The 15,733-nt window shown below is 43.0% G+C and overlaps 1 protein-coding gene across 2 annotated transcripts in view; it reads right to left on the bottom strand.

The window, feature by feature from the left end:
* AIG1 (androgen induced 1) overlaps positions 1 to 13,770 on the bottom strand; it is a 123,549-nt gene extending 109,779 nt beyond the window's left edge. Inside the window, exon 1 of one of the 2 annotated variants that reach the window (XM_035538866.2) lies at positions 13,498 to 13,770. In XM_035538866.2, the coding sequence (XP_035394759.1) occupies positions 13,498 to 13,638 (141 nt within the window). In that variant the 5' untranslated portion in view covers positions 13,639 to 13,770. The remainder of the gene's footprint in view (positions 1 to 13,497) is intronic. The other variant, XM_035538867.2, reaches the window with a different exon arrangement.
* Between the last annotated feature and the right edge of the window lie 1,963 nt (positions 13,771 to 15,733).

The following is a 15,733-nucleotide window of genomic DNA, read 5'->3' as shown; positions in this document are numbered from 1 at the left end:
AATGGCAAGGACGTGTCTTCTCTGACACAAGACTCTTGCAGAATATATACGCTCCAGGCTGGCAACCCGAGGGGTGCAGAAGACACCAGAATGATTCAGAACCGGGGCTCAAAGATGTGTGGGCCACAACCCAGCCAAGACCTCCTCTGAAAATGCACCGAGATACAGGCACACCGTGCAAATAAATAAGCATCTCGTTCAACAGTTTTACCCCCATATTGCTGCACTTCTTTGTCTGGCAAACCCCATTTAGACACATTCATTGAGCACATAACCCAAAACAGTTAAAATAACAGGTCTAGGAGGGAAAAACTGGCCAAAAGGAGACTTTGCTTGTACCACATTCTTATTGTTCGGTTACTTCTCCAAAATATGTACTAATCCCCATAATCTCGATGCACCTAATAAAGTAATAAAAAAAGAGATTAAACCATTTTCAGTGAAAACAGCTGGCAAAATATTGCTGAATGACAATTTCTCACTGCAAATGCCAATTTGTTTGCAATGTAATTTTTTCCAAGTATCTTAATGAAAACAATCAAGTGTTTTGTTTTCACTTGGTCAGTCCAACTGCACTGAAACCGTGAGTTTGAAATACTTTTTCTAAATCTTTTTTTTAAATGAGAAATTGTGAGATTGATTTCTTCTTCCCATAGAAATTCACAATTGCTAAATTTACTGTCACATCAGAAGAGACTTAAAATAATAATAATAATAAAAAAACCTTCAGGGCCTTATCTTGCAAGATGCTGAAAACTCTCATATTTCTAGCTTACAAGCAGCATGGTGAGTGTCACCTCCCATCCAAACCAAGCAGAAGGAATGTGGATAAAATGGAGTGAACACCTTCCTGTTAGCTGCCAGAAGTAACGCCAAAATACCTCTTACAAGATCCACAGACCTTCTGTGACGTTTTTTCACTAGGCCATCGTGAGCATTGGTTCCAATGGCAGGGCACACAAATTGAACCCTGTGGTAAGACAAGACTCCCTGCAACAAGCTGCATCGAGACAAATCTGCTCCCATCGTAGTGATGCTCTCAGCCTGCAGCCCCCCCCGTGCTGGTCACAGGGAAGAAAGAGGCTAACCAGGGGGGCTACAGACCCTGTGTGGTCATATGCTGAGCGCTCCTTGTTCCAGCCGTCACTTGACTATTTGGCTGACATATCTTGCAAGACATTCTTGAGTCTAAACCACCTGGCCCAGTCAGAATTTTATTTGTATTGGCATACATTTTAGAGACCTGTTTTTACACTTACAAGACACTATGGTAAGATCCCTAAGGACTTTACTGGGCACTGCACTGGAACCCAAACCTTCCCTGCCTGAGTAACCACTCTGGTGATAAATGTAAACCACAGGTGGTCTGTGAGCAGCAGGCAGCGTTTCAGTCAGTTCACTCATTTCCCAGGGAAATCTCAAGCCCCAGAAAATTGCTACGTTACATGATAAAAGGTGTACACCACACACACACACAGGTGCAGAGGGAAACCAGTGCCACAAACTGAAGTCAGACCATGGCCTCAGGGGACCGTGCTTCTGTGGTGTCAGCACCCAGAGCAGCGAGGGTCCATATGTGAGGGTCAGTGCATGACCCCCAGTGAGCACCCTGTGGTGGCTGAGTGACCCCAGCCACTTAGCACAGGTACCGCCACCGTATTTCTGGGCATATTTCCCACCAGCAGGCCTTCACCCTGATCAGCAAGAAACAGGAGCAGGAGCAGGGTGTTGTTGGTGTGCGCGCCAAGTGCTGCTGAGTGTTTCTGCCTGTGCTGATCTCTGTGGCAGGCCCTGCATGCATGTACATACGTATCATGCAGGTGCGCTTCTGCGTGCCTACTGGGCACGTATTTGACCTTGCTCCTGGTTGGACCTGGGGGCACGGAGCTGTGGCAGGCTCGGCTCTCTCAGACTTTTGGGTCGGCAGCCCTTAACAAGAAGGAATATTCTTCCCTATAGGTTTGAATAGAAAGTTACCGCTGTGAAATGCAGATTTCCCTCTTCCCCCGTTCCCACATTCTAAATTGCAACATACGTGTCTGCATGCACTCCCAATCCGCCCACACAAACAAAGAATAAGTACTTATACACGTTCACATGAAAAAAAGCAAGCTTCCTCTATTAACAACAATAATGGCTGATAAGCTAAGCAATGTTTCAAAATATTTTTGTTCATCTCACTGCACGCAGCAGATTTCAAACCTCACAATTACTATTACAAGATGTGTTTACTTGCTAGGCAATATAAAATACAATTAGAAGAATTTCAGCATCATTTCAAATATACAAACTGCCAAAAAAGAAAAGACAAAATGTCTGAATAAACAGTGACTGACGATTCCCTACATCATTTTGATTTTTCCACTGGAACATCAATTTTTATCAAGGACCTGCTTCTGAATTGGAAAATTTATCACAAAAATTTGCATGTCAGACTACCAAAAAATGACAAGATTTTAACACCATAACAAACATTAGGCTCTTGATCCATTATGCTTAACACTTATGGGTGTTTTTTCCTGTAATAAGGATGCTTAAAAACTTGCTCAGAAGCAGAGAGCAAAGCTAAGATACTTATGTAACAACATGATTCCAAATGTGGTTTCTTTGAGGCTATCACTAGTCTGAAATCAGGCTTTTCTGGTGAAAGGTGGCTGATTCTTCGTTGTTATGGGTCTATGCTGGGTGCTTTAAGAAGACACAAGAATGACAATAAGTAGATGAGGTATTGGGGATGGACAGGATGAGGACAGGATGAGACAACGTAAGGCAGTGAACGCACAGGGAAAAAAGACAGGATGCGTGAATGGTGCGAAAAGTATAATGAGCACCATGGGGACAAGAACAGAAGCACTAGAGGGGAAAACAGGCTTCTGGAAGGGGACTGGGTGTGCAGTTGGAACTAGGAAACCGAGCCGAAATATCATGGACATGATGCTGGGTAAGAAGAGATGAGAAGGAATGAGGAAAGGAGTGCTGCACAGGCAGGTTCGCACAAGGAAGAAAGGGAAAATGTGAAACTGGGGAGCCTGGCTGGGTGATAAGGGACACAAATGGAACAGGGCAAAGTGGGAGCACTTGTGTTCATGAAGCCAGCAGTTGATGGCTAGAATCATCCCTTGCACACCCTGAAGCATGAATGAAAGACATCCATGCTTTGCTTTTATGTTGTTGGTTGAATTTTAAAACTGAGAAGTTCAGATCCGACTGGCTCAAATCGCCGAAGTAGAGAGAGGTCCTTCTGACATTTTCTAAAATACATCTGCATAAAATACATCTCATAATTTTAACTCAACCTCATACTTCACAGGAACAAAACAGATTTTAATTAATTTGGCAATACCATTTTTGTAGCTCCTGCCTCAAACCACGAGAAAAAGAAAACAAAACCTAGCTTGAAATGCCACATGATTTAATAGCATAGGATATTATCTCTGGTAATTTAGAGGTGTTTAGCTTCTGAAATTATGCTGGCATTGAGTCAAGGGGATTTGAATGCTAATCTTCTATAATCACGTTAGAATTAGAAACAATCGTTAGCTTCTTAATAAATACAGGAATATCCCTTTCTAGCCCTGCTAGGTCATGAGACAGCTGACCTGAAAGCTGCCTGCTCTCCCTTCTTAGCTCCAGTTCTTTGACGCTCGAAAACTGAACAGTGTCTGGTACCTCAAACCACTCAAACCATTCTACCTGTGGTTCATTAACTGGTCACCTAAGCAGTCTTCAGTGGTTAACAGGCCAATTTACTCTTATGTGTGCACAGCATATGGAGAGATTAGAGCACAGAGCAGCTTTTATGAACACAGCTTAATATTTTCATACTGTGTGCGGTGTAAGTAAATAACAATTATCTCAAACGTACACACCGATGCATATCCGTCACCAAATACCCCAAATCCCCTTCAGCCTCCTGATTGTCCAGTTCACCAGCACAGTGCTTGCACAAGTCCCACGTGGTAGAGGTTTCCTCCGTGACTCACACCTCCTTAGCACTCGCTTCCTGGGACATATAGGAAGGCCGCTAATTGTGTCTAGTGCTCATGCAAATTCTCAGTTCCTGGAACACTGCTAGAACAAGTAAAGTAAGGTCAAGAAAGTTTTCACAGCGTGGAATTTCAATTTGTTTGGGAGCCTAAGTGAACAGCAAATGGGGACCTCTGCATCTGTCAGTGCATATGGCTCCCAACGAAGAGCAAAGTTTCGCAGGCACCCTGCGCTGCAGAGCAGAGGGCTAAGCCAAACACGTCCTGCAGGGACGTGATTCTGTGCTGCCAGCGTGAGGCCGTGGGGGCGGCGGTGGTGGGGTGTCGGAGGAAGAAATGGGGAGAGGACGAGGAAGTCCGAGGGAGCCCCAACACACGCTGGTTTGGGTGAGAAATACTGGCCGCTTCCCATCTCCACACCTTGTTTTCCCTCATTTCGTCCTCATAGCTGGCACACACCCAAACACCAGCTTGTCACAGCGCTAGGCTCGTCAGACGGTGTGCTCTCTCACCTGCTCACCCCAGCGCGAAGTGCTGTCATCTCTTCCTGTTCTCTCCCACTTTTTCTACTTGCAGCCTTCACAGAGCTGAGCCTGCACCAGCATTTGGGCATGACAACTTGCGTCTTCTCTAGGGAAGAGAGCCCTACTGCAGTGTCTCAGGATCACACACAGATGCTAGCCTGAATATTAGCTGTATGAAATGCTTCTATCACTTCGGCCACGAGCTTGTTAAGCACCTCAAAGAGAAAACATTCCTTCAGCATTCATGCATTTTACCAATTTATACAGCAGCATTAAAAGCAACTTCTTTTTTCTTCCTCTTGCATCTGAAACAAGGACATTTAGGAACATATGCCACCTGTGCCCTGCATGTGGAACTCCCACTCCTACTTAAGTGTAATAATACTAGCAATAATAATAATAAATAACATTTTGTTACTTAGCTGCTGCCAGGGCCAGAAGGCTTCAAGATACCTGATAAATATATACAAATAGAGGAAAGGAAAAAAAAAATAGTAAATTCACCCTCAGGTACACAAAGGTTTAATTATATATATAGATACAGACGGCACTGCTCAAAACCAAAAATAAGCCAGAGCAAAACTGAAATTCCTTGCAAAGCCCTTATACAACCAACTCAAACAGTCTGAAGCATCTAGCAGCATTTGTGCAGGTAAATTCTCATAAATTGTTTCACTTACACTAATTCATTGCAAAAATGTACCACTCCTTGTGCTTTGCTAGCAAGGAATCAGCAAGGGATTTGACATTCTCCTCTCCTGCACATTCTGTTCTACTTTATCAGGACACCTAATATTCAGCTAGTAAAAATCCAGCACTACTAGTTTTGTTTTAAGCTCTACAGGACTGTTTTAAGCAGTCCTGAAACACCCTGAAACGACCAACCTTACAGACAACCGTGGCAAAAATACCTGAGCTATGTCAGTTGCGCACAGATTTCAGTGGAAATTATGATATAATTGCACCCTTTGACAAGTGTTTGTTTGGAAAACCCTACTGTAAACAGGATGCTTGCAAGGACAGTGGCAAGACAAGATGTTCAGGGATTGTTGCATGAGGCATTCAAATGTTTCTTTCCAACTTGAGAGGGAAAACAGGGACTTACCTAAACTGCCAGAAGGAGCCTTCATACAAATGACAATCAGGTTCTGATTTCCTCCCAGCACTTCATATGAGCTTAGCCTGTTTCCAGCCAATAGAATCTCTACATTTTGCAGTAGATTGCAAAACAAACAAACAAAACAACAACAAACAATGCCAACTATATGTCAAGAGCGTGTAAAATACCCTGAGATAACTGGTAAATTGCTGATGAAAATCCTCAAACCACTTAACCCCAGTCCAAACTGGGAAAGAGACTTGCTTTTAAGTCTTACCAAAACGTGTTATTTTATTTTACTTTCGTTTGTTCCTCTTTGAAATAGCTAGAAGTTTTGCTTCAGCTTCCCACTGTTTTATTTGTTTGCTTTTTTCCCTTCAGGCTGCTGCTAACTTTTCCATCCACTAAAGCTAAACACACCTTTTTCAGTTGTAGTAAATGTCGCTACGCTGAGTTGAAAAAATCTTGCATCTTATATAATAAAAACGTAAGGCTTTGAAGACTAGTAACAAATTCAGGGCTTTTGAAAATATGGGTTGGGTAAAATGTAGTTATTCAAATAAACGCAGGTGAATAAGGCAAAACTTGAAAAAGTTTCCATAAGAAGCAAGAAAGCTTTCCATATTCACCCCATTCACAGAGCGAACAAGAAGTTTGTGTTTCACTTAGGTCTTCAAAATAAACCAAGGCTTTGCCAATTTTCTTTCTGCCTTATAAATCACATATAAACCTGGACATCCAAGGTGTGAAACTGACCCTCAGACTCAGACAACTGAAAGAAAACAAACAAAAAATAGAGAGAAATTAGATGTTTTACATGTGTATATTGCAAGCAGTAACATCCCTCTGGTTTCAAATACAGGAATGTGTCCAGTATCGTGTGAAATTATTACATGCCAATATTTCTTTCACTCTTAATTCTGCTGAAAAAATACAAACGTGTCACTGGTGTTGGTCATGCAGTTGCATTAGCAATTACAACTCTAAATGACAAGGAATTCTCCACCTGTGCCGAGCTCCTCCCAACATCAGATTCTGTATTAAATTAGCACCCTTAGAAAAGTGTTTTCTAGATACCTACCGCATTAGGACAGGTAGGCACTGACAACTCCACTTACTAAATATGGAAAGATGAAGCGCAGAAATGACTGCATATAATGAAAGCAACCTGAAATATTTTGATTTTATTGCTTTGTTCACACACTTGTCAATCTCTTGTAATACATCTACATTATACCATATTTCATACATTGCAGAATTGCCTATTTTTTCAACTTGATTTTATTCTATTTTATTGTCATTGTACTTTGTTCAAATCTGCAAACAAGTTTATTTTGTTAGGAGGACATAATGGCACATTTTATTTTTCCATCACACTGATAATAAAAGGATTTTATTGTGTGTTTCCCTATTTTCAGATACCTTGATCGATTTTTTTTTCCACCTGAAGAACGAAGCAAGCAACAACCTGCATGGACTTCTATCATGCAATTTTGAGTACAGCCTCAGGTAGATCTAACTGCAAAGAGTCAAATGGAATTTGATTTTATTTAAAATATTTCTAATTTAAAAGGCTAAGTCTGCAATTTACTATATTATTTGAAATATTACTTAATAGGCTATATAGATCTCCAGTAGAACTTAAGAAGGTCAATCTCTTTCTTTTCTTGTATAAGCTTATATGGCCTCATTAGTGTAACAGAAATACAATATCAAAAACACATACAGCAATTAAATATTTTATTATTGATTTATATTCACAAAGACTTAGTACAGCCCAGGACCCCAGCTTTAACTTCACAGAAATTCCTTGAGATACACTGGATGTGTTGTCATTGTTTAAATTTATTGTTTAAAATACTTAATAACTTCATCATATGGATACATATAAGAAAAACTGAGTTATTCTTACCACTAAAATAAAATTATGAAGAAAATCCTTCAACTGCAATGCAATGTAAATAGGATTTTTTTCAAAGGGAACAGAAAATCTACTAAACCAACTGCTTGAAGTTGTCATCTGAAACTGCTTTGGCAAACTTGTTTGGACTTTTCACTGTTTTATAACATAGCACTGTTATCTATCACTTACATACTCCAAGTTATAAAATAATATTACTGTCATTAGTTAAATCTATCACCATAGTAAGTGATCCCAATTTGTCCTCTCTTCTATTCGCCTCCCTTCCACTGCCAACCCTTCTGCCAACACAAATATTTCATGACAGCCACAACTTTCCTAAGAATTCCCAAATTAAATGTTGAACATACTTAAGTCCAATTGTAAAATAAAGACATGCTAATGTAATGTGAAAACAGAATTCTTCATACGGCGCTCGAATTTCACTGAACTTGTGCTACCAAAAGCAAACGGAAAGCACGGTCTCCCAATGACAAGCGGTGACACCATTATGTTTTTATTACCGCACTGACAGCACTACACACAACTGTTTCTCTGACACGTTTATAGCCAGAGAGGGAACAAGAGAGCTCTAAAAGACATACTTATTAAAAGGCTCCTTTACCTATATTGTTGCCTATTCTCTCAAACACATTAAGCACCATTAAGAAACCTCACCTTGTTATTCCTAAAGAAGCAAGCACTTAGCTTCTTTCTCCATAAATTGATAAACACTGGTGGCTGCATTCTGTGCTATAGTAAGAACACAGACACCTAGGCACGCTGATGAATTACCTCTGCGAGTAATACAAGATAACATCTTACACTTCTGTAGTCTTTTCACACAGAAGCCATAAAGCACTTGACAAAGATGGGTGAATATCAGGGTAACTTTACAGATGACGAAAGAGAGGAGCAGAAGGTGAAATTCATTTCAGTAAAGGAAATCCCGGAAAAGAGTCATGTAATTATATTCCACGGAGTGAGGGATACGTTTTCACTCGTGTCCTCTGCGTTGCAGCAAGCTCAACCCATACAGTTAGCAATGAAACTCGCTCAACTTCAGGTAGCGAGCCAACCGCGCGGTCTGGAACACAAACTGCCTTTTGATCTCCAGACCTCAGCTAGAAACTGCAGCAGCTCAGAAAGGGCACGAAAGAAACTAAGAGTTTACAGCAGTAAAACAAGAGGATCTCGCTTATAATCTTTAACAGATGCAGTGAATACATGCAGGGTAATACCACACAGAGGAGAAGTCAAGAATTTACATCCATATTTATGAACACAGTATGAAATTTGTGAAATATTTGATTATATGGATAATGAATGACAAGGAAAACCAGCGTAACTTTCTAAACTCTGCTCTACCTCAAATACCACTACCTGGTGGCCAGCTAATCAACCTTAACTTCCCTAAATTTATAGATTCCATTTCAAAAATGATTTCAGAGCATCTACAGTGAGGACTTTCAAGTGCAGTGCCAGAGAAGCACAAGCCCAGAGCAAAATCTATATTTTGTTAATACTGAATTAATATTAGCGGTAAGAGTCTATGTACTGTAATAAAGTACTACTAACAGTGAGGCATTGTGATTTCATAAGGTAAACAATACATCTTCTAATAAAAAATGATCTAATTTTACAGCAGGCGATGACTACATAGCCTGTTTGCAATCAAGCTGACTTTTTGACTTTAACTTAAGGAAAAGCCTCAATTTATTCCTCACTTCTGACTTCTTCTGGCCACTGGCATTTATTGGTCATGCCATTTCCTATCAGAATGGCTAAATTCAGAATGGGCACAAATAATCTATAATTTTAGCCTTGCTTTGTTAAGCAGATATCTTTTTTCTAATAACTGTACCTCGCACGACTTAATAACTAATAAACAAAAAATGTAAAGGATAAATGACAGATCTACAAATTCTAGTTCCTAGTGCTATTGTTGGTAACATGCCCCCCTGAATTTTTCCAAAGGCAAGAAATGAACTAAGTTTTGATGACTTATTTAAACTTAATGAAACTAAATCTAAGGATATTTTCTACACAACAAATACAGCATGTATTAGCAAAAAATAAACTGCAAGCAAAACTTGTAATTGTTTTTCTGTGGAACTCAATCTGCCAGCAATGTATAAAAGTAGATACACAGACATCTTGCTATTTCTTTTACAGGAGTAATAAAAATATATGGCCAGACAGATTTATATATAAGCAAAATTAATTTCTCCCTAGCCTTGGCTGCCCTGAATCGAGGTATGAATACTCGTGTTAACATTCTGTTATTCAAAACAGGGACATTAATCATAATCATAAAGCATAACACTTGGGACTGCTTCCAAAAAGCCAGTCTTGTTTTTTGTCTCTATAACTACCCTCATCGGCCTGTCAGAGAGCCCCTATGATTAAAAAATCCAAACAGGATTTTGTTATTGCAAGCATATGTGTGTGCAACAGTGTATCCTGGTTTATTCACGCCTGTTTGAAGAATAAAATTTCTACAGAAACTGCACAATAAAAGTTACAAGCTATTTAGATGAGGCACCCCTTATTAAAGAGATACATACTTAGGTTAAGATACTTTTCTGCTAATTATCACACAAATCTAAACACAAGAAGTAGAGGTGGTCTTCCTTTGGCACCCACAGGCTCCACTTCATTCCAGAATACAAACTGCGTTTATTTTTTGTCTCCTCTCGCGACAATAATAAAAGAACCAAGAGAAATAAAACTTAATCCCTGCAGCAGTAAGGATCCTGCCATTTTTGAAAAGTTGTCACAAAGGGATCCCTCAACAAATGTGTTTATAAAGGCAGGTGCGTGATTACAATGTCTGCAGAACGACCCAGTTATCTTTAATTTGGCTACTTCCAGCACTTAGAGAGCTGAACAAACAGAGGTACAAGTAGGGAAGATTTCTGGAAGATTTATGCAGCTGACAAACTTGTTGCAAAGAATCCTTTCGTACTGGCATCATTTTCACCCTGCGATAACTTTCACTATGAGGCACAGCAATGAACTTACGGATAATGGTGCAGGGAACAGTGGAGCAATCCACTACTGAAGCACCGAGTGGTGAATCTAACAAAGGCAGCTATACAGGAGATTTTAGGCAGATCTCTTGGTGTATCCCACCTAAATCCAGTTCCTTGCCATTCCCACAGGAACTAACTTCGGAGCTTGGTTTGTATTGTGAGGCTAAATTGAAGCAACATGTTTTACTTTTGAAGTAGCCTGAATGTTAAATTCAATAATTTGATCTGCTGGGCCCACTAACTGGTCTTGGCAGCAATTCTTTACCTCTCTGCATCTCCCTTTCTTCCTCTATAATGACACTGGTACTAAGCGGAAGTCTGTTCCACTTTTGGAATAAGCCAGGCAAGCACCTATCACCTTTGCATACTCAGGAGAAAGCCCCAAGTGGAGAAATGGTCATTAGTAACAGTGAGGAGCATCACCAGTGTACTGACAAAACATACTTACAGTACATTCTCCATTCCAGTACATTGCTTCATAAACCAGAAAAATATGGAAATAGAAACATGTCTATGGAAATAGACAGGGATGTTTAGGGAATGTTACTGCCATATTAGCAACCGCAAAGAAACAGAGTCAGTAATTGGAATGACAGCAGTTAGAAGTCATCAATAGTGCTTATTTTCCTTCATAATCCAAGGACGGGTGAGATTAAGCAGGAATACTGGCACCCAAGACAATATTACTTAGCTGTAAACATCCAAAATATTATGGATGGACAGGTACCATACAGCTTCAGCTTTGTATGAAACAGTTTCCTCTTAATGCTTGACTTCTACAAATAGCGTAAGTGCTGTTCGGATCAATAAATACATTTAGAATATTTTACTCTGTCTAGTGTTTCAGTGTCCAAACTACTAGATTTTCATAATATGGTTCAAAATTCTATTACATGCAGGATAATTTTAAGTCATTTCACATAGTACCTCTGCAAAGCCAGCTACCTGAATCTCTGAGACGTTTACTGACGCTGAGACTGAGAGGAATGTTCCATTATAAATGGGCAGGTGAAAAAAATCCAAATGATTTTTCAGATTCAGTTCATAAACTCACTTTTCTCTAAAAGTGGTAGCTGTTTTTGGAAACAGATTTTCTATGTGCTTCTATGATGTCAAAGATGAAATCTCTGCTTGTGGAGGTACAATCTGTAGCAGGAACACGTCTGCCAAGACTCTGGCATGGCTGCTATTTTGTCTAGACAGACTCTGAAAATGACTGACAGAGGAACACTGCACATGGCTGAGGAAGCTGAAACTTATGGAAGAGTTTTTCAAGACTAAGCCAACACACAGGATTTTGGAAGTGTGCCTAACATCCTTCAACCTCTCCTCCTGGTATCCTCCTCACGAATCTAACAGTATTTTGTTTCTTCAAGTCTCCCAGTTGTCCCGGGAGAAGCGAAGGTATATTTGCTTAGATAACACGCGAGCAGGGCCTTTTGGTCATAAGTAAACATTGTCAACAAGTGGGGAGGTCTATTTGCTGGCAAGTCACTGAGAAAGGCATGCAAGCAGTTGTGTCTGTTATTTGGAGGAGCGAAGACTGTAAGGAGCTGTTAACCTTTTCTCACCTATACAACTTGGTAACTATGAGAAACACATGACGAGCATCAGCTAAATGACAGAAATGACTAGTTACAGCTCATCACTGTTCTAAACACTTCAAAATGCACTCTATATTTACCTTGACCTTTAGGGCCACGTCAGAAGTAGCCTGAACCATGCGTGTGTTTTGACAGGAAAGTCCACATGAACTTGCCATGGACAGCAGACTGTAATTTTGCAGAAGTAATGAATATAATGTACTGTCAAATGTTATTTTCAGTGTATGACAGCCTCAGTTCACTTAATCCTCAAGCAACTGTCAGGGTTAGAAGAGGGAAGAAAAAGGAAGAGACTCGAAACCACATCACTGGCTTTTAGCTTTAGTTGGTTTACATCCAATTCAATCCCCACTGAAGTCGATCCCTGATTTACTGGGATTTGGTGCTAACTTCTATCAATTACTATCATTGCCTGTACTGTTCAGTAGCCTGAAAGAATAAAAAAGGCGAATTTAAACATTAGTTTGTCTCCCAGGAGAAAATCAGGCCTTAAGACACTGCTTCAAAGTAGCAGTAAAGCACTAGTTGGGGTTGTGGATCCCCAAAGATCCGGCCAATTTTTCACACCCAACACAAAAATTGTCCTGGCTACATGAAAAATATGGGAGCTGCTTCTTCTCTCTAAATAAAATATGGACCGCGATGAACCTTTGCTTAACCCTGCTAAGGAAACTGCCACGCTCCACCTACGAGGTTAGCAGTGTATAACTTTGGTCTCCACAAACCCAACCTACGGACTGGACGTGGGGTGCTGAGGCTGCTCACACAGCAGCAGCAGTACTTGTGAATCTAGAAGGAAGCTGTAAGAAGCACTGGAAGCACGGGGAAGCACTGAGATACTGGCATTTTGAGACATTTCTGTAGCTGCAGGAACCGTAAAATGCCTGTAGACTCAAAGAAAAGGAACCGAAGGGGGTTGTTGTAGGCACTGAGGGGAAGCAGCTCCCTCATTTCCGAAGGCAGAGCGGTTTCCCCTCCCCTCCCGGCCGTGCTCCCGCCCCTCCCCTCCCACCTCAAGGCTCTGAGCGAGGCCGCGCCGCCGGCGGAGCCGGGACCAAACGCGGCCCCGCTGCCGCACCGGGCTGGTGGCGCTCCGGCGGCCGTCCCCGGCCCGGATCCGGGGCGGAGAGAAGCGGAACGAGGCGTCCTTTGTGCCACGGGCTCCGGCGGGGAGCCGGGGAGCCGAGCCGCCAGGCGCCTCTGCCTGCACCTGCCGGGGGCCGAGCGCCCCGGGGCGCGCTGCGGGTCCCCCTGCGCCGTCCCCGCCTTGAGGTCGCCGCCGTTAAACGGGCAGGGACACACACACACACACACACACAGAGACACACACACAGAGCACACGCACGTACCAGGTCTATGAAGGTCAGGAATTTCCAGCTGCCCCCGTAGGTCTGGTGGGCGGGCATGTCGATGGCCTTGTAGTTGCAGAGGATGGAGCAGTAGGACAGCAGGATGGCGGCGCGCAGCACCTGGCACGGCACCAGCGCCATGTTGCGAGCGGCGCACGGGGAGGCGGCCCCGCTGGCGGCGGCGGCGACGGCCCCGGTGGCGGCGGCGGGCGGCGTGTGGCAGTGCCGGCCCAGCCCGGGCTGCGCTTCCGCCCGTGCCCGGCCCTGCGCGCCGCTGCCGCCCGGCCTCCCGGCGCCCCCGGCCGGGGCGGAGCGGAGCGGAGCGGCCGCGCCGGTGCCCGCTGGGGCCGGGGAGGGCGGCGGCGGCCCCGGGGAGGCGGTGGGGGGGGGGGGGGGGGCGCGCTGCCGGGCTGCGGGCCCGGCGGGCAGGTGAGGGGACGGAGGGGAGCGGCCCTGGGAAGGAAGGGGTGTGTGGGGGAAAGCTGTTTTGGGTGCCCCGCTGCTGAGTAAAAAAATAAATCCGGCCGTAGTTGCGGTTTTTAATCAATACAAGGGCCGGGGGAGCTGGGGCCGTCGGCCCTACACCAACACTTTATGTAGAGCGAAGTGCGGGGCCGCTGGTTGTAACCTGCAGAGCGGCTGGCACCTTGCCCATGGCTCTCTTGGATCTCCGTATTTGTCTTGTGGCATCTGAGCAGGCCCTCAGACCTGTTCCTCTTCCTTTAGTCTGGGAGAAGACAGAAAAAACGACATGGCACTAAAAATGTACCTCACAGGCGCAAAATCAAGTGCAAGATGGCACCTGTGGAGGTGAGCACCCATGTGGTGTGAGGGATCACCATGCCAGGCTGTGCTCAAGGGCAAGGTCAGTTTCTGTCAGCTGAGGTTTGATCTGGAAGGCAGCTTTGATGACAGGAGCAACTGAGGGGGTCCTGTGCTTGGGCTTCTGCACCCTGAAAAGGAAAGGGTCTTAACGTGCTTGGTCGCGGGCTACACATTAAATTGTTCCACCATATGGAAAAGTTGTTATAAAAACACACAGTGATGTCTGAGCTTGGATAGACAAATGTCTTCTATAAATACCATCTTCATATGAATATCATCTCCATACATCTGTCTTCTGAAATAAATATTTGAACAATAAAAATTTGAATCAATGACTGTGCAATGTGTTCCCTACTTTTATTCATTACATAATGAGTAAAATCTTAATCTTGCATGCCTCTTAATCTGGTATCTGCTGTGTTCAAATTCTGCTAAAACGAAGGACCATTTGGGAGAACGTGTGCTAGCAGCTATCCTAGATGAAATTAGGACAGTTTAAGACCCCTGCTTCTGTAGAGGAATTGTAATTCAGGCTTGGTCAAAGAATCCACAGGGAGTATGGAGCACAAATTTCCCAGCAGATCATTCAGGCTATCTTACCAATCAGTTTTGAGCCACAAGCAAGCACATTAGGCAATCAGACCCTCTGTGGTATGTATTAAAATACATCTTACAGGCTAACAGGCTAAAAGGGTTTCGTTTCACTGAAATCTTAAGGTCCAGTGTGAGAGGTAATGATGAAACGTAATGGTCTGCAATACAATAGGAGACCGTGCTAATAGCATCAGTAGTGTGCCCCAGTGCAAGTGGAACAGCACCGTTGCTGAGAACCCGATGCCTGAACTGCATGTGTTGAAGGAGATTTCACTTCAGGCTAGCTCTTACTTGGACCTGTGGACTGAGTGTTTGTTGGAGGCCAGAGAGCATTAAGTGAACCCCTGAAACACATCTTCCGTTCTGGTTTTATTCAAAAGGAATCCAGCTTGCTTTGTGATGGATGTCAAGTTACAAACCAAAGCGCGGTATAAGTCCGGATGATCAGGAGACTTACTGCTAAAATGCACTCTTGATCTGAACTGTAGTGCTGCTGCAGAGGCACCCTCAGTGTGCGAGTCTTGCTGCACTGCAGTTCTGTAAGCTCTTAGAGGCAAGTAACTGTGCGGAGCTCTACAGTATGACTGATCACGGATGTACACATGCACACACTTGTGTCTTGAGATCTGCCTCTGACATGAAGAATTTGGGGCTGTCTTAAGCCTTAGGAGGTCTGTCCTCTACTTCTCTAAGTGTACCTCTGTGTCACTAATACAGTACCACAGACATGAATACTCGCTGAACACATCTTGAAAACTGCCATTCCTGTTTTGCCTTTTAGTCACACGCTTTTAAACATCCTCCAGGGGTTGTGCAT

The sequence above is a fragment of the Cygnus atratus genome, chromosome 3, assembly GCF_013377495.2.
Source record: "Cygnus atratus isolate AKBS03 ecotype Queensland, Australia chromosome 3, CAtr_DNAZoo_HiC_assembly, whole genome shotgun sequence".
Lineage (NCBI taxonomy): Eukaryota > Metazoa > Chordata > Aves > Anseriformes > Anatidae > Cygnus > Cygnus atratus.
This window is presented reverse-complemented; position numbering and strand designations above follow the sequence as displayed.